The following is a 23,423-nucleotide window of genomic DNA, read 5'->3' on the forward strand; positions in this document are numbered from 1 at the left end:
TCTTAACTATAGAGAATAACACGGAAGAGTTTCATGCATGACTATCTTCCGTAATCATTATTTCTCAAAATTACTTACAAATACTCGCTGAATATATTGAAAAATACATTAAATATTTTATTTTCTAAAACCCTTAAAAATTCTATTGAAATATATGCGGGGCATGACGCCCGATCGTGGAAAACATGAAAAATATACTTTCTAAATTACGCGAAGTGACGATTATCTGAACATAAAGGCTGGATGATCTTAAACAACGGGTAAACATCCATCAAAACAACGGATTAAAGCTCATGACAACCACGGGGCAATATGCACCTTCATAAAGCATCTTCTTCTTCTTCTTCTTCTTCTTTAAAGAAAGCTTTAGACTTTTCGTTGACGAAATATTTGCCAGGTGGAAGATTGTTCACTATTATTCATGAAAATTAATAACTTATCGATAATTGTTGTAAGCGAATACTTGAGCATTTTGCCTCACACAATTCGGGTCGTTTTGCCCCCAAAAATATGAGACGATAAATTTGACGATTTTTCTATAAAATTGCAAATACATCGTCTGTATTAGAACTAATTTTAGAAACCCGAATGATTGGCAAAGAAGTTCACTGATTACAAAATTAAAATCGTCTTCCTCACCCTAGAAAACTACTATGGAACGAACATCAAAAATTACTTATAACAAAGACTTAATTGGTTTTTAAAATTTTTCCAGATATGATTGACCATCGCTACTAAAATTTTATAGTAATCTGTTGTTATGGCGGACTTTCAGTTTCATTAAAATTTCAGTGAAAAAAATTGGTAACTTTTGAGAAAAGCAAAATTCTTAGCCGGCTGGGAAATCGCTACCGACACTACACAGCTAAAGACTGTACCAGAAAGTATGGACGCAAACAAAAACCACTGCCATTTCGCAATGGTTCAGAATCTGTCAATTTTTATGGCTGCGTCCTGTTGTTTACACTCTTCTCTAACCACTTGTGCAGTTGTTTATTCGTTTTAATTAGTTTGTTTCGAAATACGTGGACTTTCAGCAGAACAACGTCAAAAAATGTGTACAAATGGTGCACAGAACGCGGGCTGTCACTGAGAAAGATAGCAAAAATGGAAGGAGTAAGTGAAAAAGTCGTGCGAAATGCAATTAGGAAGTTCGATGAGGATAACACCTTTGAGGATAAACCGAAAACGGGTCGAAAAAAAGGTCCTTCTAACCCTCAGTTGAATAAACGTACACTGATGGCGTTCGAGCAAAAGAAGGAGGTTTCAGTTCGGGATGTGGCCAAAAAAGTGGGCACTTCGAAGTCAAATGTTCTAAAGAACGTTTGAATCCTCGAACCTATAAGAAGCAGAAACAATCAAAACGTAGTCCGAAATAAGAAGCATCGATCAGGCCGAGGGTTCGAAAGCTGTACAATACGATTCTTGCTGGAAATTTGAACTGCATAATCAAAGACGACGAAACCTACGTGAAACTCGATTACAAATCCTTGCTGGGACCACAATATTATACGGTGCGAGAAGGGCAAGTGTTAAACCAGTCCGAGACATCGATTGAAGTCGAAAAATTTGGTAAGAAAGCTATGGTCTGGCAAGCAAATTGTAGCTGCGGTAAGATTTCGAAACCCTTCATCATCACTGCTTCAATGAACAGCGAAATATACATCAAGGAATGTTTACAAAAACGACTTTTACGCATGATTCGAAGCCACAAGGATCCTGTTGTCTTCTGGCAAGATCTTGCTTCTTGCCACTACTCGAAATCAACGGTAGAATGGTGTACTACCAAAAATGTCACTTTCGTGCCAAACGACATGAATCCACCAAATTGCCCACAACTTCGACCAATTGAGGAAGTTTGGGCATTGACGAAGGCACATCTTAGGAAACATGTCTCGGCAGCCGAAACCATTCAACAGTTCGAAAAAGGTTGGAAAAAAGTGTCAAAACTTGTCGCCAAGAAGTCTGTACGGAATTTAATGAGGAACGTTCGCAAGAAGGTGCGCCAACTAGGCTACAATGGCTAAGTAGCAAATGTTGAGAATAATATTCTGTTGTTGTAGTCTAATATTATCAGTATATCGAATAAAATTTGAATATCTAACACTTGTGAATTATTTAAAGCGAAATCAAAGTGCGTCCATACTTTCTGGGACAGTCTTTACAGTATTAAGCGCGTTTGAAATTTCAAACCGTCATTTAAAGCGACCGTGTGGAAATAGAAAGAAAATGAGCAATATGAGAAAGGAATCATACTATAGTTTTATGAGAGAAAGAAGGAAGTAAAATCTTTGTATGCTTGACTTTCTCCACTTCTAGATACTGATTTTAGTAGTCAAGCAAGTCGCCTAGCGGTCTAACCTCAAATCGTTCGTTATTCAAATTCACAATATATCATTAAGGATAATTTGTTTCTCATGATGAAGTATCTTTTCTGTAGCTGAATTTGGGTACGAAACATGTATTGTGTGTCGGCACCGAGCTTTAGAATTGAAATTAACCATAAAGTTGTCATGAAGCGATCAAACAAAAGCTCGTTAACTATAAATCATTTAAAGACCCGGTACGGTGTGATTGCGACACCAAGGTTCACGATGAAATGAATCATTGTTGGAAGTGTTTTGGGTGATCGTAAGCTTAGTATATGCACAGAATAATAAAATTCTTTTGTTAACCTGTTTCGTTTACTGTTCGATGGTTTAAAAAATTTCATACTCAGAAGTACTGTGGATCGAATCTTTTAAAAAATCAGAGGATACTAATGAATAACCTAATGAATAAGGAGGTAATTATTAGCTGATATTAACCTTGTCCACTTCCTAATATTGATGTAGAATTTGAGGATTTCCCCGTGAGCGTTTACTAGATGACACATCAGTTGCACTTGCATACCTACTACTGTATAGTACGGAACATTGCGGTCTGTTTAAGTAATAAGTATCGCGTAACACCACTTAAGGACACCTTGAATCGTGATCGAATACGTTCGAGAAGTAATTTTATACGCGCGTCCACGGATATTCCGATTAATTGGATGATTGTCACACGTCCGGCGACATTCAAATACAACACAGGCTGACTTTAGTTCAAGAGAGAACATAAAATTATCAACGATCAATACGTGCACCAATTGTTCCAACAGTTTGTGTTGCACCATCGGATAGAACAGATCCTAATTGAACTGATATTGTACGCTGAAAAAGTTTGAAATACACTGTTAAGTATGATGAAAAGGACCATGTTGCATAGTTGCATCATTACAATTGTGTTGCTGTTAGTTTGTACTCAAAGTGCTAGAGTGAAGTTCATTAGTGATTATGATAATTATAATAGTGGTGATGATGATACGAATACATCAATAATCAGAGGAGCGGTCAACATAGGGCGCGAAATCAGCGGCATTTTGTTTGGGTTAGATAAAACCGTTTTGCACAGTAAGATTGTAGTGCTTATTTAACCTATGCTTACAGTACAAGACCATCACGACATCGAACAACTGCTAGACCTGATAGTAGACTTCCTTCATACAGGCATCCTGATTCAACAGGAAACAATGGGTAATGCAATTGTACATATTTTGGTTTCTCGCAACGATTTTTTTTGTTAAAATAGTGACAAAAGAAAATCTGGTTTGATATAGAAAACATTGCTACTTGAAACTACTAAACATGATAAACAACTTGTGCGTTCCTGTCAATTTACTTGTGCGTTCCTGTCAATTTCTTGACGAAGAATTTCACAGTGAATTCAATTTGAAAAATTTGTTATGGATGGACGAACTTAAGATAAAGTTAAGAATTGTTGCGCTTTAAATTCACAAACATTTTACTTGATTCAAATTACCTTAAATTTAGCTATTCAAACTAACGCATTTGTTTTTTGAAATCATACATTTTTGTTAGTTTTACCTTTTTTATAAATATAAAAAATAGGTATAGAATTCGCTCAAACTTTAGAAAAAATTTCCGAGGCCCGGAGGGCCGAATGTCATATACCAATCGATTCAGCTCGACGAACTGAGCAAATGTCCGTGTGTGTGTGTATGTGTGTTGTCAACTAAGAGGTCGAGATCTCAGAGATGGCTGGACCGATTTTGATCAAACTAGTTGCAAATGAAAGGTCTCCCCGTCACCCAGAACGCTATTAAATGGTTTTGAGATCGGATGTTTACTTTTTGAGTTATACGAAATTTTTATATCAAAATGTTTTTTTACAGTATCTGTCACAATTGACCTTGAAAACAGAATATATTTTCAGACTTAGATTTCGCACGGTAATAGCTATCCAACAAGCCATAGATTGTTAAAATCCGTCCATTTTTAACGGAGCTATCGAAATTTTTGTGTAAGCCACTTTTTCCCCTATTCCAGCAGTAGAAGTTTTGAACGCTGTCTGGCAAAAAATGCTTGGGAGCAACATAAAACACGATTTTTTATACTGTTACATACATTTGTTTCTAAGTACCCAAAAGACTGTGTACAGCATGATATTTTGCCTCGGACCGATTTTAGCACGGTTCGTTTTTGGCAACATAATCGTTCGAATATGCCATATGTAAACCAGATGATGGCAGAATTTCCGAGTTGAAAGCAATTCCATAATTATATTGATTTAAACTACTTAAAGCAATAAATGCACTTCGTCGAGATCAGCAAATGCGTGTGTGACAAATAATTTCACTCAATTTTTTTCGGAGATGACTCAACCGTTTTCTACAAACTCAGATTCATATGAAAAGTCGTATACTCCCAAACAAGGTTCCTGAATTATGTTTGGTTCCGACCTCTGGTTCCGGAACAAAAGGATAATATGTGAAACGAAATTAGAATTGTGTAACTCATTTTGCTCGTAGATGACTAAATCTAAGATTCAAATGAAATCTAAGAATTTGTCTTCTAAGAATCATCTAAGATTCAAATGAAAAGTTTTAAGATTCTGTAAAACATCTTGTTTTTCAGTCAGATCCAAATTGCGGTTTCGTAGATACAGGGTGATTAGTATAAAAATGTCTATTTCACATAAATTAATCAGGTTTATCGGGTTAGCAGATTTGGCTAGTCGATAATAAAATAAACTTATTTCAGATTTAGTGATATTCAGTTTTCGATTCGGAAGGTACCCAAAAATTTAATTCGCACTACGATTTCTCAAAGATGTCTACACTAATTTTCAAACATTTTAAGTCAAATGTAAACTATACAGCTACTCAGGTAAATTTATCTGACTTTGGATACACCGAATTTCGAATTTCGGTTCCAGTATCGAATCGTTTCTCAAAGCTCAATCGTTTTCTAAAGAAAAGCCAAATCGAATTTCAGAAACAAAAGTTCAAATTAAAATTAATCCAATTTTATCCAATTCTGACTTCTGATTCTGGAATTGTAGGATGATGATTTTTAAAATTCAAAGCGATATAGACGATGACAATCTCGAAAAGCTTGAAAGTTGGACTCAAAAAAATGGCAATTTATTCGTCATATGGCCATACAATCGGTTTGGGTTATGCTGGTTCCTAAATACCGACTCTGGAATTACCTTAAATTACCCTAAACTCTAAAGTGGAAATTACTTCGACTTATCATGGAATGTTTAATCGATTGCTACACTTTAAGATTCAAATTCGATCCGATTTGCAGTTTCGACAATACAGAGTAATGAGTGATTAAATTCTCAAATTGCCACTTAAAACGACGGACATTAGAATAATGTCATGAAAACTGAAACACCGAAAAATATCCATGCAAAAAACACATGCGGATTGATAAAAAAAAGGTATCATCTCACTGCTAGGTGGATTAAGCACGTTTTTAAGAATAAAATGATTTCTTTCAAACTAATAATTTACAAGGTAGTTTTTGATACTACTTTTATTTAAATTTATATTCGTTTTAAAATTCCTGAAAAAACTTATTTTCTATTTTGAAATTTTTGAAGACGTTTTGTCATTGCCGTTGCTAGATGGTCGATTCACATACCACGGTTCGATGCTCCATCAGTCCGGCCAAAATAATGATCCTGCATCAAATAATTTATGTAAAGAAAATATGTTATGTAATGATATACAAATTTCTGAAATATTCTTAATTATCAATACGTACACTTGAATTGTTGAAAACCCCCTAGGAAATAAAAGAATGCTCTGGTTTATGCGCGCGAGAAAAAATTGCTCTGGTTTATATGAAAAAAAACAAATATGGTCCATTTAAATAGTAAACTTAGTTGTATCATTACACAAATAAGATAATAGATCAATTGAACCAAGTTTTTTCTTCATATAAAGGTTTAGCAGGGTTGAGTCAACAAGGACATTGCCGATAACATTAACTCAACTTTGGTTGACATGCAATAAATAGTTAGTTTATTTCAACAATAAACTTAGCCTGAACAAATATATATTTCGGATGGTTGAACAAAAATGTTGATTCAAATCAAACAAAGATCATTGTTTTTGTTGAAGGGAGAAATTGGTTTGTAACAATCATATTATAGCTTGAAATGAATATAAATTTAAATTTAAATTTAAAAAACTACTAACTGTTTTGTTATTTTAAACATGCACAATTTCTCTGCGTGTACTAAGCAATCATAATTACATACAGCAGGAAATTGGAATACGTTGCATCTTTCGAATAGCCAATACCGATGATCAGTCGAAATGTGTACTCTCATTTAATGAATTTTGAGACTGTTTGGTAATAATTGGACTGTTAAGATCTTATTTTTTCAAACAGTTATCTGTACAAAAATGAATCTTTTCTAAATCCTAGGAAACTTAAGTCATTTTTTCATAATTTCATAATTTATTTGTTTCATCTGACAAAAAAGTCTTTATGAATCTAATGTCGAAGGGGGTAGTTGCCCCTAGTGCAGCGTTTTGCAAATCACTTCTTGGAACCTTTTTTTTTTTGCTAACCACATCGATCCCTCCTGATCTGGAGTTGGGGGCAACTGTCATTTTTTGCTCATTAAGCCAACAATAGCCTTCAGCAATAGAAAGTAAACAAAGACTTCCGGTGAAACTCTCAACGGGTGAGCACGTTGTATCTTGTTAGGCCGGAGAAAATTCGAGTATTTCGCAAGACTTTTTACCGTACTTTGACGACTCGACGCAGCCACACAGCGAGATTTTCGCTTGTAGTCCAGTGAGAAGAAAGTACTTTGGACTATAAACGAAAATTAACTGGCAATATAGCCAGTGCTGTGCTGTGCCATCAAATCGCCGTCATCTCAAATGAGGTGACGCCAACCAGAAAACAAGAAAAAAAAGTAAACAAACAATACGTTTTTTATTGTAAACATTCAACTGGGTATCAAGATTTAAATTCAAACGTGGATCACTGATGATTTGATGTAATGACTTTTTACATCAAATGATGCGCTAGTTTATTACAAACATTTGTTGTGAAGACACAAACTACAAAAAATAATTTTTAATAGCGAAATTATTTTTGTTTAGCAAATTTCCCGTTTCGGCCCACTATGCATGGATACAGATTGGTGTACGCCGATCACTAGAAACTGAACCTGGCAAGTTTATTGAAAATTGTACTCGTTTTCTGAAACTTATGAATATTTTCGATGATTGGTTTCGAAGAAATCTTAATTATCAGTTCAGTGAAATGACAAATTATAACAATTTATCGCAAAACTAATTGCGTAATACTTGTGACTAAAGCAGATTCTCTAAAGATTTCATCTCTTCTTGACTTCCCTATATCACAACGATTTCCTCGCTTAACCAATCTACTTCAAACAAGGTTTCATCGTACTACCATCAGACTCCATGAATCAATAACGTTCAGGTAGATTCTCAGTTGGTACGGATAGTTTTGACATCAGATAAGAATTTTCACTAAATGTAAATATTATGAAATTTGTTTTTATTTGTTGGTTAGGAGATCTCCAAATAGTGCTGTGATTATTCGGTCCGATTACTGATCTGTATATTGCCAACATTCATTTGTATATTAATAGAGTCCTACAGCAAGCGCACGTTTCCAATGGCATACTTTACAGACCGATATATAGTTTTTCAATAGTTTTTAGAAGTTTTAATCAGCAATAGTCATAGTGGATAATTTCAGTTCGAATAAGTTATGGTATTTACATTGAGGCACAGAGAACAGACATCCAAGTAGAGATTTCAATTTGCCTAAGAAATTCAACGGTTGTTTTAAAAAGCAATCACCAAGGAGCAATTCTCCCGTAGAGGCGCTTCGAATAGTCCAGTAATCCCTTATGGGCACTTGCATTCAAGCTTTCATACAATGGTAATTCGTGTAAAGTGCAAGTCAATCCTATCAAATGTTCCATTTTGTGAACTGATTATATGATGTACATGGTTTCGATAAAAAAAAACATTCTTCGAATTACAGATTCTCAGGATCAACTGCAGTGGCAAGTTCGCAAAGTATCCAAAGCGGGCAAACTGGATCGTCTGTTACTGCTGCCAACTCTCAGTCAGCCACTATAAACGGGGGTCAGTCAGGGTAAGCTTTAATAAAATTTAACACCTATATTTTTATTAATGAAAATCGTCTGCATCATAGGTTTGTAGGATCATCAGCCGGTGCCAGTTCTAGCTCAATAACATCCACAAGTGATGGATCTACGGGAAGTAAGACTGGAGCTTTTTCTGGGTAATTTATATAGTTACAAAAAATGAGCTTTCGTTACTCCTTTCTTCTCTGCTATTCGTCATATTTTTAGAGCTGCATCAGGTGCAAATTCAAATTCACACAATACAATTACAAACTCAGTTTCTTCTGCCAGTTCTCAAACAGCGGTTCTCGACTCGAGATATCCAGGGTAATATGTTATTCTATTAGATGATAACTCCACACCATGGTGGTACATTGCATTCAAAATTATTGCAGATTTGGATTTGCTGGATCGAGTTCTAGTGCAAATTCGGCTACCCAAGGTTTCAACTCTATCATTGGATCATCAGGGAATAGCGCAGCAACGGCGAATTCCCAATCAACGGTGATCAATTCTAACGGTTTCGGAACTGCAGCTTCAAGTGCCAATTCAAACGCGTTCAACCAACAAATTGGGTACAAATGATATAGTATTTACTAAATATTTACCATACACTTACAACTTCGACTCGTCAACAGAGAATTCGGTTCATCCGGTTCCAATGCAAACGCTAACTCGTTTACTCATGGGTTTGGTCCGAACGGATTCGGAAGTAGTGCGGCCAATGCGCAGTCAAATTCGTTCCAAAGTACAAGCCCGTTAGGATCATTCGGTGCATCAAACTCTGCATCTCATTCACAAGGGTTTTCTGTTGGAGCTGATGGAGTATCCGGGTCAGCAGCAATTTCTGGAAGCCAAACGTACAGAGTGCCGTACCACAAGGATGTAACATTGTCATACTCAACAGGATTCTCTACGTCGAATGCTGGATACAATCCAGCAGTAGCGAATGGTGGTTCTTTCAGGTTTAGCTAGTTTCAGTTGTAAGATTGATTACCGAGTTCTTGAAAGTGCATATTACAGGTATAATGTAGGTATTATAATTGTTTGTTATGAATCGATATCTTAGATGGAAATATCATAATTTATTTAAAACTACCACAAGTTCACCTAGTGGATCTAGCATATTGGTTTGATGACGTTGGGCACCACCTGGATGTACTACTCCATGGCCTTTTCCCGTAATGACAATATGCCAAATCCACCAAAACAGAACGATATAATTGTGTTACTTGAAGGAAGGCACTGTACATAAATTTCCTAATTTATGGTCCCGGTCGCGATTTGACGCTCCTCAAGCGACTGGAACAGATTTTCAGATACGCGACATACCAGAAATAGGAATTAATTAATTCGTAGCCTCTTACGAAAGATGCCGTTAGCCAATTATTCATACTCGCATATACAAAAGTAAATATTCTCCTGGACGCTACTGACATAGTGCATTTTTACCGGTATATAACATTTCGTTATTGTTTTCGTAGCATTTGTTGAGCAGTATCAAATATGTCGATGTTCGTACCTGAATACATACTTTTGTGTGTAGTGTTATTTCATCGGGGGATTCACCACTGGTGACGTTTAAAGACGACGCTTTAATATTAGAAGAGAGAATTATAGAAAAAAGTAACCGCAATATAAAAATCGTCGCGAGAAAGTAATTTTGCTTCATGACAATGCAAGGTCTAATTGTTTTGAAAGTCGTAAAATCTTATTTGGAAAACATTACAATGGGAAGTTCGGTCCTACCCGCTCTACTTACCGGACATTTCTCCGTCCGACGACCATTTGTTCCGACCCATGATGCATGGATTACCAGAGCAACAAGTCGTAAACTACAAAATGACCATAAACTGGATCGATTCGTTCATAGAATCAACATAGTATCCAAGCTTTACCAGAAAGATGGCAAAAAGTAGTAGATAGCGATGGACAATACTTTGAACAACTGTTATGATACTGTCATAATAAATCACGAGACGTTGACAAAAACAAGACGAATAAACTCCAACACCTGCAGGAATCTGCGAGTGCCGGATTACCATTTGACGACCATTCGATTCTCCGTATTTTTGTAGAAGATGTAACTTCAGCTGTTTGGGTAATTTTAAACACACCTCACTTAGTTGTTCTGGAATTGGAAGTCGGATCAGAATAATAGTCAATAACAATCAATTAGACCGCAATACCTTTCTTTTGAGTCTAACCATTTTTCCGGTAGGGGAGAGTCGGCAAGCCGAGGGTTACTCGTGTTTTATCGAAAAGTATTAAAGAAATTCATTTGAATTATTTGATTGTATGTGAAGTGAGTAATTTCTGTGAACTCCATCCAAATTTCATCAAATTATTTGATTATTTCAAATGAAGAAACCTGTTTTAATCCACCTATACCTTTCTCATATTATTTATTACATCCTACACACTTATAAAATTTTGCAGAATTCGGTAGTTTTTTACCGAAAATTCAACAGATTAACGTTCGGTAATTGAATTGATTACCGATCGTTCGGTAATTGCTGAACTGACAAACAACTACCGTAAACTGTAAACAAAACGGATCTAACGGATTGTTCGGTTATTTTTCTGTGTTTGTTTTCTTTTGGGTAAAATTCTGAAATTTTTTTTCACACAAAATAACTAAAAAAATTCCAACCGTAAAAAGTGTCAAATATACCGATTGACCGAAATTATGAGCGCCTTCCAAAACACTGCACAATCCGTCGAGTCCACTAGAAATTACCCTCGAACGATTTGTGTTTGTAGCAAGTGGACAAGAGATACGAAACTATTTTCTGCTTATAAGTAAACAAAATACTTTGAGTGGTTCTAATGTTTTAAAAACTTAAATCTTAGTGTGTATATATTACAGTAAGATTATTCAAAATACTACAAATTCACAAGTTTAAAACGCAGTTTAGAAGATTTATTTTGCATAATACTATGTATGTTCGAGCCCCTACCTGGAAGGATTCTTAGTGTCAGTAGAATCCATAGTACTAGCCATGGTATGATTCTGTACGCTAAGAATCGGCTGCGAAGTCTGTTGAAACAGAAAGGCCAAATTCCACAAAAGGAATGTAATGCCAAGACTTCGACTTTTGAAACCAAACTAGGGGCTGAGGTCTACTAGAAGATTGTCAGTACCTGTTATCTTTCTCCGGACAGTATCAGTCTAGATGCCGTGTGGAATCCGACAGAAAAAAATTTAACCAAAAATAGATCCACTGGGTTCCTGTTTCCATGTCGTAAAAGGCGATAATTGTAGGAGTTTCTTTTGAGCTTCAGTTATCAGATTTTTTCAACGTTGCACATCTGATTATTCTATTTTGCTAAATTATCTCTTCATTAAACTGCATTCAACTTAACAATTTCGTCTAGCTTCTGAGAAAAGTTTTATTTGGTAGTTTTTCTTCTTCGTGTTATTGCTTGTCTTTCACGATTATACGTTGAGTGATAAAAATCAATTATTGCGAAGATCCTTTTATAATAAAATTTTTATAACAGAGATTACATAGTTACTTGTTTGTTTGATAAATTCATATTTTTTTCTCGGTAGCCGGCTGCCCAGATCAACCAATATAACAAATTAAAAATTTTTCGCGGTAAATAATAAAGTGGAAATTATTAACAATCAAGACGAGCTTGAAATCTGTCGACCTTTGTTTGGCAATTTAAAATGATATAATTTATAGAATATGTCACTACAATGAATCAACTATTTTGTCTTAATTCTATTCACTCGTTAATTTTGTAGCAGGTAATTCCATTTAGAAAACCTTTTTCAATACACCTAGTGGTGTAATGATACCTTTCTCATATTACTTCTATTTTCTAAAACATCACTAGAAGACGCAGTCAAGTTTATTTTTTGAAGCTTGAATAAAATCAAAAACTTTCTTCGGTATAAACTACCATCACCTTTTTCAATTTGTAAAAAGTTATGTTAAATTGATATAGATTTAAATGTGGCAACCCTGCACGCTACACAAAATTGAACAAAGCATGCTGTGTGCTAGGCGGATGCGTTTTCTTCTTCTTCCGTACCAGCAAGTAGCGATGCGTACCGATTTTGTATAACAGTTTGAAAGTTTTGATACTCTATAATTTCGGAACCGGAAGTCGGATCTGGATGAAATTGCACAGTATCTTTTAAGACAATGAGATCTTTAGATTTGAATCATAATTTGTGAAAATCGGTTTAACCGTTGCTGCGAAATCGAAGTGAAAGCTTTTCTTCACTATTACCGGTGCGTTCGGAAGCGGAAACCGGGCACTAGTAGTCTCAAAGTAGATTTGTGTCTCCACCAACTAACAAGGTCTGCCAACTAGATGAATTTACCAGTAAATTTTTTGAAAATGTGCACCCCGCTTGTGAAAAAATCCTCAATTGAAAATTTTCACTAATCGCACTGTAATTCTGGAACCAGAAGTCGGACTTGGATCAATTTTTCGAGGACTTTTTGAAGAATCTCAAGACCTTTCATTTGCATCTTAGTTTGTAAAAATCAGTTGATAAATTTCCGAGAAAATTAAATGCGTATTTTCTCATAGATTTAATTTGAATCTGAGTTTGTGAAAATCGGTTCAGCCGTCTCTGAGAAAATCGAGTGACATAACACACACACACACACACACACACACACACACACACACACACACACACACACACACACACACACACACACACACACACACACACACACACACACACACACACACACATACACAGTTCGTTGAGCTGAGTCGAATGGTATATAACATTCGGCTCTCCGGGCCTCGATTCAAAAGTCGGTTTTCACAGTGATTGTATATGAGAAAGGCAAAAATAATGAAATTTTTATTCGTTACGCGCTAGTATTTCAATTTTTTCTGTGAGTTTAGTGGTGCATCCGAGCATCTTGAAACCGGAACATACTGAATTGCACGAGAATACTACGATTACTCAAATTTATACTAACAAATATCATTCTCCCGTGACTCTTGTGAAGTGCGCAGTAGTATATAAGGCCTCTAGAAACAACAAGTGATGGAGTAACATCCCTTTCCATTCATTACACGATCTACATTCGGGCCTGGCCGGTGCCGGTACTGATCAATGAGTTCTGGGGTTACCAGAAGATGTATATTGAAGCATGAAGTCATCTAGAAATTCCCTGTACAATTTCAGCTAATCCCGATCAGCAACGGAGTAGAAACCAAACATTTTATAAATCTATAATTTTGAGTTAATTGTGGTTATTTCATACTATTGAAAATTTTATGATAAATTCTTATCATATTACCGATAGTATAGAGAAAACATTAGGCAGGTTTGTAGTTCACATTATCTGATGGTTTAATGAACCGAAATTCTTTATACCGGTATCCAGTTTTCGGTTCCAGAACTTAGTGGTCAAAATTTTTAAAATGAAGCTCACTTCATTTTCTCAAATATGGTTGAATCGATTTTCACTAATTTGAATTCAAATATAGTTTTTATGTGTAGTAGTATTATACAAATGCAATTGTTGACCCGGGTTAGCGGTTCAATGCATAGGGCGCTGGTCTTACAAGCCAGTTGTCGTATGTTCGAATCCCGACCTGGAAGGATTCTTAGGCTGTGAACCATTTCGCGGTTAATTTTTTCTTTTGGTGGAAATCTGACACTCGAGCGGTTAATTTGATGTTGTCAAAAAAACCCTGCTCGAGAGCATGGTTATTTTTGACAGATCGATGATTGTTTCCCGACACTGAAACAAACCGTCCAATGAAAATTCTAATATTAATTCTTTAGTTGAAATTATTTCCAGTGGAAAATAAAACCAAATAACTCCGCCCGTCAAATTTTGAAATGGGCCGCAGTTTTAGTTAAATTTAACTACTCGACGACACAAAATAACCACTCAAGTGTCAGATTTCAACCAAAAGTTAAAATTTACCGCAAAATGGTTCACTGCCTTAGTGTCAGTAGGATCGTAGTACTAGCCATGCAATGATTCTGCGGTACGCTGAGAATCGGCTGTGAAGTCTGTTGAAACAGAAAAGCCAAATTCCATACAAGGAATGTAATGTCCGAACTTTGCTTTTAGTATTTTGCAAAATATGTCTTCTAAAATATTTTAATTTGTAGTATTTTGATTACCCTTGCCCCTTGTAGGAGGTAATGAATAATATGAGAGAGGCATCATTACACTGCTAGGTGGATTGAAACATTATAAATTCAAATATGGTAGATGGGGGACGGGTATAGCGTGATGGGTAAGTCGATGCCTTTCACGCAGCCCGCCTGGGTTCGATTCCCAACCCCGCACATAGGGTCAGAAAGTTTTTCTGGCCCGAAGAGGCGAATGACATTAATGTTAAAGCCTCTATAATTGAAACAAAAAAAAAAAAAATATGGTAGATGATGATAGTTGTGACCCAAGGCACAAGCCATGGAGGGTACTTTTAGAAAAATGTCATCAAATTTCCAAGTCCAATTTAATGCATGAATTATATAAAAAAAAATCTTTTAACAAAAAACTTACGATGAATGTAAGGTGGTATACTAAAATGGTATACCAGAGTGCGGGATTTTTAAATACCTTTCATTTAGAGTTATAAAAAATATGTTAAGTTACAAATGACCCAAGACTACCGGCTCTCCCTTACATACGGAGCCGGGAACGAAGATCCAAAACCCAAAATCAATGTAACCAGACCTGTGCAACATAATAATTATACGGCTAATTGGAAGAGTTTGGATTTTTCAGTTTCTTGTATAAAAACACGTTCTTGAAAATGAATTTTGTATACATATCAGCCACACAGACAAAAATCCTTTGCCGGTACAATGATTAGGAAATTCTGAAAATCATGAAACGTGTTTTTTCATTCACCTATTATTAGTGATATTATGAGCAAAACGATTTATATCATAAAAATTTGAATGGGATTTCTCAAAAAAATCATCAGTAATAGGCAAGGTCTAATGAGAAGTATTGTTTCATGATTTTCATGATTTCTAAACCATGGTACCGGCAATGAATTTGTGTTCGTGCAGTAATTCCAGAACCGGAAGTCGTGCCTGGATGAAATTCGGTAGGATTCTATGGGATCTTTCATTTAAACATAAGCTTGTGAAAATACATTTTATACCGTTACTGCGGAACCGGAAGCCGGAAATGGTATATGACAAATCGATCCTCCGGGCCTCAGTTCAAAAGTCAGTTTTCACAGTGATTGCATAGTTTTTCTATACGAGTGCTATTCTTCTGTAGAGGAAATATTACCAGATTGGGAATAAAATTTGATTGCTTATTGCACCTATTGATTAAAAGTATTATTCATAGTTCTGGTATTGCCAAAAACGTTGGGCCTCTTATGGATACTACATGATTTAATATACAAAATCAGAAGGTAAGTATACTGGTTACACACAAATAGCAAGCCAAATTTTTTTTATTTCAGTCGGTGTTGAACAGTCGTTCGCACCGCACGCGTATAGCTCTTGGCTCCTGGAATTTTTTTCTGGCTACCTAGAGTTTCATTGATTCAAGGCTTCAGTCTTTTTCAAGGCTACCTGAATCACTAACTAAGTGACTAAGTGATACAAAGAGTGATATTAGAGTGACTAAGTGATACAAAGAGTGATATTAGAGTGACTAAGAAATTAATCAGCCTTTTTTAAGGCTAGCTAGGAGTCTAATCGAAGACTAATTTAGCCTAGTTAATTTAATTTAAAATTTCATTAATTTCAAAAATGCCTGCGTCCAACCGGAAAGGCAACAAGCCTAAGGCTAAAAATAATTCAATACGGAATAAATCACAATCCGTTATTCAACATTTTTCTAATAACATTCACGATCTTATAGAATCTGAATGTAGAAATAAAAGACAACGGACGGATTTCCCTTCCGCTGATCCTATGCCGTCTAACAATATTTACGAGATTCTTCCTGAATCCGATTGTAGCGACATAGAAGAAAATTCTTCAAAAATTCCCAAAATGGACGCTTGTCGTTCTGGGAAGAAACATCAATCTATGCCACCAGTGACGGTGATGATTTCCGACTTCAAAGCATTCCGTACTGAGCTTTCTACTTTTCTCCCGGAAGTAAAAGTCTCATTTCAAATCGGACGAAGAGGAGAATGTCGAGTCTTGGTGGATGGATTGGAAGATTACGAACGTCTTATTCGATATTTGTCCGAAAAACTTCATAAATTTTATTCATATGATATAAAATCAGACAGACCCTTCAAGGCTGTCTTGAAAGGATTATCAAATGATCAAAGTATTGATGAAATTAAAAATGAACTAAAAGAATTGCTTGGTTTTGCCCCTTCCCAAGTAATACTTATGAAAAAAAGAGCGAATGGTACTTCTAAACCACGCTCTGGAATTTCCCATGAACTTTACCTAATACACTTCAATCGAAGTGATGTAAACAATTTGAAAACTTTAGAAAAAGTACGTTTCATTTCCCACATTAAAATTCATTGGGAACATTATAAACGGCATAATCGTATTGCAAACATAACGCAATGTCGTCGTTGCCAAGGCTTCGGTCATGGAACCAAAAATTGTCATATGGATATACGGTGTTTGAATTGTGGTAAATCGCATTCGAAAGACGTTTGTCCAATGAATGAAACCACTGATAAATTTTCATGTTCAAATTGCAACGGAAATCATAAATCCAATTATTAGAAATGTCCTGTCAGGGAAAAAATTTTAAACGCTCGTTCGCTTAGACAACAAGTCAAATCAACGACCTTAAATTTACAGAATATACCTGAAAATTCTTCTAAGGCACCTGCCAATTCGTCTTCTAACGAAAACAATTTATTGACAGGTAGATCGACCTCGTCATCATCTTCTTCTAATGTCAGTTATGCTGGTATATTAGGTAGAAATCTATCTCCTATTTCTTCTAATGTAAATAATCAAAACACAGGACCGCCTGGCAGTTCTTCTTCTAACGAAAACAATTTATTAATAGGTAGACCGGCCAAATCATCTTCTTCTAATGCCAGTCTACCTACAAATATTCCTTCAATGCCATTCGCTTCTTTAAATGAAGTCGATTTAGGCGATATAACTGAAAATAAAATGATCTACCTACAAGATCAACTTTTTCAAATGATCATCCAAATGAATTCGACTTCATCACTTTTTGAAGCATTTCAAATCGGATGGAAATTTGCAAATAATATTATAATGAATTTAAAATTTAACAGTGATGTTAAATAATTATTTGAATATTTTAAATTGGAATGCTCGATCTTTGAAATCGAGTGAAGATGAATTTTATAATTTTCTCAAAGTTCACAAAATTCATATTGCCATTGTGACAGAAACTTTTCTTAAACCAAATGTAAAATTGAAAAGTAATCCACATTATGTGGTTCATCGATTTGACAGGTTTACTGGAATTGGTGGTGGAGTTGCCATTTTTGTCCAACGGCAAATTAAACATCGAATTTTACCTTCTTTCAATACTAAAGTTATTGAAAGCTTGGGAATCGAAGTTGAAACCATTCATGGAATTTATTTCATCGCTGGAGCATATTTGCCATTCCAATGCACCGGCGAACAATTAAATTTCTTTAAAGGCGATTTGCAAAAACTTACAAGATATCGATCGAAATTTTTCGTAATAGGGGACTTAAATGCTAAGCATGTCCAGTGGAATTGTAGGCAAAATAACAGTAATGGTAAAATACTTCATAATCAACTCTCAGCTGGTTACTTCACAGTTCTTCATCCCAGTAATCCTACTTGTTTCTCTTCCGTGAAAAACCCGTCTACAATTGATCTGGTTCTAACAGATCAAAGTCACATTTGTAGTGAACCGATTACTCATGCTGATTTTGACTCAGATCATCTTCCTGTAACATTCAGACTTTCCAACGAAGCTATAATTAATCCAATTAGTTCTATTTTCAACTATCATAGAGCTAATTGGTTGGATTACAGATCTCACATTGAAAATCATGTGGATCATGAAACTATTTTAGAAAATTCTGCGGACATCGACACAGCAATTGATAATTTGAATCATTATATTATCGAAGCTAGAAATCTTTCAGTTCCCAAAGCTCAAACTAAATTAAATTCTCCTATCATCGATGACAATCTTCAACTGCTCATTCGGTTGAAGAATGTTCGTCGACGACAATATCAACGTTCTCGTGATCCTGCTATGAAAACCATAGTTAAGGATTTACAAAAAGAAATTAAACATAGATTTACTCTTTTGCGAAATGAAAATTTCGCTAAAGAAGTTGAACAAATTAAACCATATTCTAAACCTTTCTGGAAACTTTCTAAGGTTCTTAAGAAACCTCAGAAACCAATTCCTGCTCTCAAGGAAGGAAATCAAATACTTCTTACAAATGGTGAAAAAGCTCAAAAGCTAGCTCAGCAGTTCGAGAGTGTCCACAATTTTAATTTAAACGTTGTGAGTCCTATTGAAAATGAAGTCTCACTGAAGTATGATCATATTTCAACCCAAGTGTTATCACACGATGACATTTTTGAGACGAATTTCGATGAAATTAAATCAATTATTAGGAAACTCAAAAACATGAAGGCTCCTGGTAATGATGGAATTTTTAATATTCTTATTAAAAATCTTCCCGATGTTGCCTTGAGACTCCTGGTTAAAATTTTCAACAAGTGTTTTTCATTAGCTTACTTCCCAAAAAGATGGAAAAACGCTAAAGTAATTCCTATCCTAAAACCTGATAAAAACCCAGCAGAAACATCAAGTTATCGCCCAATTAGCTTACTTTCTTCTATCAGTAAACTTTTTGAAAAAATTATCTTGTTAAGAATGATGACTCATATAAATGAGAATTCAATTTTTTTACCAGAGCAGTTTGGATTTCGTCATGAACATTCAACTACTCATCAACTTGTCAGAGTAACGAACATGATAAAATCAAATAAATCTTCTGGGTTATCCACTGGAGTTGCTCTTCTAGACATAGAAAAAGCATTCGACAGTGTTTGGCACAAAGGTTTAATAGCAAAAATGTCCGATTTCCAGTTTCCTATTTATTTGATCAAAATGATTCAAAATTATTTAACTGATCGTACTCTTCAGGTTAGCTATCAGAATTGTAAATCTGAATTGCTACCCGTACGAGCCGGTGTTCCGCAGGGTTCGAGTGTAGCTCCAATCTTGTATAATATTTTCACTTCTGATCTTCCAAATCTACCCGTTGGTTGTCAGAAATCGCTATTCTGTGACGACACAAGTCTGTTAGCCACAGGTAGAAATCTAAGAGTGATCTGCAGTCGCCTACAAAGAAGTTTAAATATTTTCAGTGATTATCTGTCAAAATGGAAAATTAAACCAAATGCAGCAAAAACGCAATTAATTATCTTTCCTCACAAGCCAAGAGCTTCTTTTCTTAAACCAAACAATAATCACATTCTCAAATTGAATGGCTTGGAATTGACATGGTCTGATCAAGCTAAATACTTAGGTTTAACGTATGACAAAAAACTCACTTTCAAGGATCACATTGAAGGAATCCAGGCAAAGTGTAATAAATATATTAAATGTTTATATCCTCTTATAAACAGAAATTCTAAGCTCTGTCTAAAAAACAAATTGTTAATTTATAAACAAATTTTCAGACCAGCCATGCTTTATGCGGTACCAATTTGGTCAAGCTGTTGTTCCACCAGGAAGAAAACGCTTCAAAGGATTCAGAATAAAATTCTGAAAATGATTTTGAAGCGTCCTCCCTGGTTTAGTACAAATGAGTTACACAGACTCACAAATATAGAACCATTAGATGTAATGTCACATAATATTATAAGCAAATTCCGACAAAAATCGATGCAATCTTCAATTGAATCGATTCGCTCTCTGTATTAGTTAGTAAGTTAGTATATAAGTTCCTTTTCCCCATTACACAATACAAGTAGGTTTAGAATTTTCCCTACACAAAAATCTCAGAATTGCGGAAGCAAATGATGTCTTCATGGTAATAACCAAATCATATATATATATATATATATATATATATATATATATATATATATATATATATATATATATATATATATATATATATATATATATATATATATATATATATATATATATATATATATATATATATATATATATATATATATATATATATATATATATATATATATATAACAGGGCTGAAAAGTCACCACTTGTGGCTGAACACCCAATTTAAATCTTAATAATTCAATTTTAACTCATATTCCAATAAATAGTTATTTAAAAAAAAAAAAAAAAAAAAAAAAAAAAAAAAAGCTATATTTTTTTGGAATCAACAATAGCTTCATTAAATGTCCAAATATTCTCAAAGTGAGAACGGACATTATGTTAAAAATAGATACTAAATGAGTCGCAAAAGATCGGTCGTATCGATGATCATTAGAGCTTGCCATATCAAGCGGGTGGACCGAATAAGCGAGTCTGCATATTCATAACATATCTAAGACATTCATTGAACTTGACCGGATCATGGTTACTGTGCGGTAAAACATCTTCCACGCCACCGTATCGCAATCGCAGCCAAATGGAACCTCCTTCGCATACTAATAAGCCGGATCAGCAGCTGGCGGATAAATCCGATCGATTTACACATTTGTCATGTACGTTTTATTGCTCACATTTTGTTGTTATATCACATTCAAAAATAAAGAACAAAGCCCTACATTTCGTTAGCGGTAGTACATATGATAACGAATTGGAAACAAGCAGCAGGTCACCAAAAAAAAATAAAATACATCGCTAAGGTTGGGATTTTCCAGATCGCAGACCTCCATCAGTGATGTGGCTGCTCCGCTCATGGGAACCGTTTTAACGACTTAACGAAATGGGACCGCACTTCAAATAGAATAAACGCCAAAGAAATTATTCACGACTTTGTATCGCCGATTGTTCGACGATTCATGGTTGGGATGTATGTATTTCTGCTCGGAATGACATGTCCGGACCACGCATGGACTTATTTCTTCTTTATGCAAGTTGATTACTGATCTGCTTGTTGGGTGTCACCTGGCGGAATGATTTATGGATGAGAACAAAAATTATCGGGTGTTTGAAGCAAAGCCTTGAAAAGACGAACCGATTTTTGTTTTTGGAAGGCCAGTTGATGTCTTTTGGCGGCACCGTTAGTAAATCCTTTGTCGAAAAATGATTGCACAAAATCGTTTGTATGTTCTACGGAGTGCTTTTGATGTCCCACGTTCGGATTCAATGCATTCGACTTCAGTTTCGAATCCGTGTGAGCTATTGAGTGACTGTGATTTCAATAAAAAAAAATATTGAAGTTGTTATGTAATTATCATTCATTGTATGCTATACTCAGACCTGATTTCACGCTTAGTTCGTGGGATACCTTTCTCTTTAGGCGAGAGCTGCTGGAGTCGCGAGACTGATGCTGGTTTTCGTCTTACGTACAGTGAAGTTTCGACGACAACTTCTTCCAAAGTAGTCTCATTTGCTGCCGTAATGGGTTTCTGTTTCTCCTGTCCACAAACCGAAAGGATTCCCAATATAGAAATCATCAAAACAAATTTCGTACGTAAACTCATTGTTATCTAATGGATTCTACTGCGGTTCAGTGGTTCCGCTCTAGTTCAAAACAAAACAAGTGAATTGCGTATTGATGCAGTAACTGGTGGTGATTACTGGATAGATTAATCGTTCGCGTTCGACTGAGTCAAATCAAATAAATGTGCACATTAATCGAGTTTAAATCGAGGCTTTGGTGTGTGTTGTCTACTCGAACAGCTGCTTACTACTAGTCCGTACTCTGAGGTTGCTACCAGAGTATGTTCCTTAGAGAAAATCCGTTGGAGTCGGGCTATGAATGGAAAGTGCACACATTTTCAAGTATAAGTAGGGAATCAGAATTAACTAATTAATTAATAGAGAATGTGCGTCCTAACACAGGTGGACATTAAAATTTTTCTACACGAATAAATACATAAATGAATACTCGGTTTTTGTAACTACAATTGTTTTGTGTAAATTGAAATCCCCTAGGCTACGCCTTTTTCGTATAGAAAGGTTATGCATTCACTGTTAAAATTGACTTTTTGCATTTTCTAATTTTAAATCCCGATTTACTTAAAACTAATATAATTTCAACTATTGTGGTGTTGTCGCATTGGGGTAACGGCGATCTACTCTGGGGAATCTTGCCTCCAGATGGTAGTCGGCAATGGTTGGTGGCCGCATCCTTTTGTTCGTGAGGGTCCGCGGGAAATACCCCCAGGTCACGAAGACACGGCAAGTGGCCCGAATGCTGGTCATCGTCAAGAGCGGCTCTCGGTTGGTAATTTTGTAGACGAGAAATAGAGAAACATGGATTTGACAGGGGAGAGGAGAGCGAAGGAAGCTAGAGTCGGCAAAAATATACTATTAGTTGACAGCAGAGATGTTCAGTGAAAAAACCGACTTTTGAACCGAGACCAGGAAGGCCGAGAGTCATATATTGTTTGAATCAGTTCGTCGATGTACGTATGTCGTGTGTCTTGTGTATATGTATGTATTCATACACATACATATATGTATGTATGCATGTATGTATGTATGCATGTATGTATGTATGCATGTATGTATGTATGCATGTATGTATGTTTGCATGTATGTATGTATGCATGTATGTATGTAACATTTGGGGGCGGCCCGTTTGGCATAAGGTCATTTGGCATAATACCGTTTGGCATAACGCTATTTGGCATAATGGTTATTTGGCATAACGGTTATTTGGCATAATGGTCTTTTGGCATAATGGTCATTTGGCATAATGCCGTTTGTCATAATAATAATTGGATTTGTAAATTTTCGTTTGCGTTTCGATCGAGTTATGTTGTGCAAAGAAAACTCGAACGAAATATGTGAATTTTATATTCGGTCCAAATAGTTCGATAATATTAGGTGAAATAGCATTATTACATATTTTTTTTATATTCA

General features: G+C 35.4%; 2 protein-coding genes across 3 annotated transcripts; one reads left to right on the forward strand and one right to left on the reverse strand.

The window, feature by feature from the left end:
* The first annotated feature begins 3,059 nt into the window (after positions 1-3,059).
* Positions 3,060-9,549, forward strand: LOC131433720 (sericin-2-like). Of its 2 annotated transcripts, XM_058600280.1 has the most exons (7): positions 3,060-3,411; positions 3,471-3,557; positions 8,376-8,489; positions 8,550-8,639; positions 8,710-8,808; positions 8,877-9,056; positions 9,120-9,549. In XM_058600280.1, exons 1-7 carry the CDS (start codon positions 3,224-3,226, stop codon positions 9,454-9,456), a joined length of 1,095 nt encoding a protein of 364 aa, XP_058456263.1. In that variant the 5' UTR covers positions 3,060-3,223; the 3' UTR covers positions 9,457-9,549. The 2 variants fall into 2 exon arrangements, with proteins under 2 accessions (XP_058456263.1, XP_058456264.1); XM_058600281.1 differs by lacking the exon at positions 8,710-8,808.
* Positions 9,550-21,055: 11,506 nt separating this feature from the next.
* Positions 21,056-22,289, reverse strand: LOC131433725 (uncharacterized). Its single transcript, XM_058600291.1, has 3 exons — positions 21,813-22,289; positions 21,568-21,742; positions 21,056-21,497 (listed from the first exon to the last, which is right to left on the reverse strand). The coding sequence occupies exons 1-3, from the start codon at positions 22,034-22,036 to the stop codon at positions 21,459-21,461; spliced, it is 438 nt and encodes a 145-aa protein (XP_058456274.1). The 5' UTR covers positions 22,037-22,289; the 3' UTR covers positions 21,056-21,458.
* Positions 22,290-23,423: the final 1,134 nt, after the last annotated feature.

The sequence above is a fragment of the Malaya genurostris genome, chromosome 3, assembly GCF_030247185.1.
Source record: "Malaya genurostris strain Urasoe2022 chromosome 3, Malgen_1.1, whole genome shotgun sequence".
NCBI lineage: Eukaryota > Metazoa > Arthropoda > Insecta > Diptera > Culicidae > Malaya > Malaya genurostris.

Coding starts and splice junctions, on each gene's coding strand:
- LOC131433720 (XM_058600280.1), top strand. CDS start 3,224: ATGATGAAAAGGACCATGTTGCATAGTTGCATCATTACAATTGTGTTG. Junction 3,412..3,470: donor ATCAGCGGCATTTTGTTTGG/GTTAGATAAAAC, acceptor CTATGCTTACAG/TACAAGACCATCACGACATC. Junction 8,490..8,549: donor ATAAACGGGGGTCAGTCAGG/GTAAGCTTTAAT, acceptor TCTGCATCATAG/GTTTGTAGGATCATCAGCCG.
- LOC131433725 (XM_058600291.1), bottom strand. CDS start 22,036: ATGAGTTTACGTACGAAATTTGTTTTGATGATTTCTATATTGGGAATC. Junction 21,743..21,812: donor CGAACTAAGCGTGAAATCAG/GTCTGAGTATAG, acceptor TTGAAATCACAG/TCACTCAATAGCTCACACGG. Junction 21,498..21,567: donor CCTTCCAAAAACAAAAATCG/GTTCGTCTTTTC, acceptor TCATTCCGCCAG/GTGACACCCAACAAGCAGAT.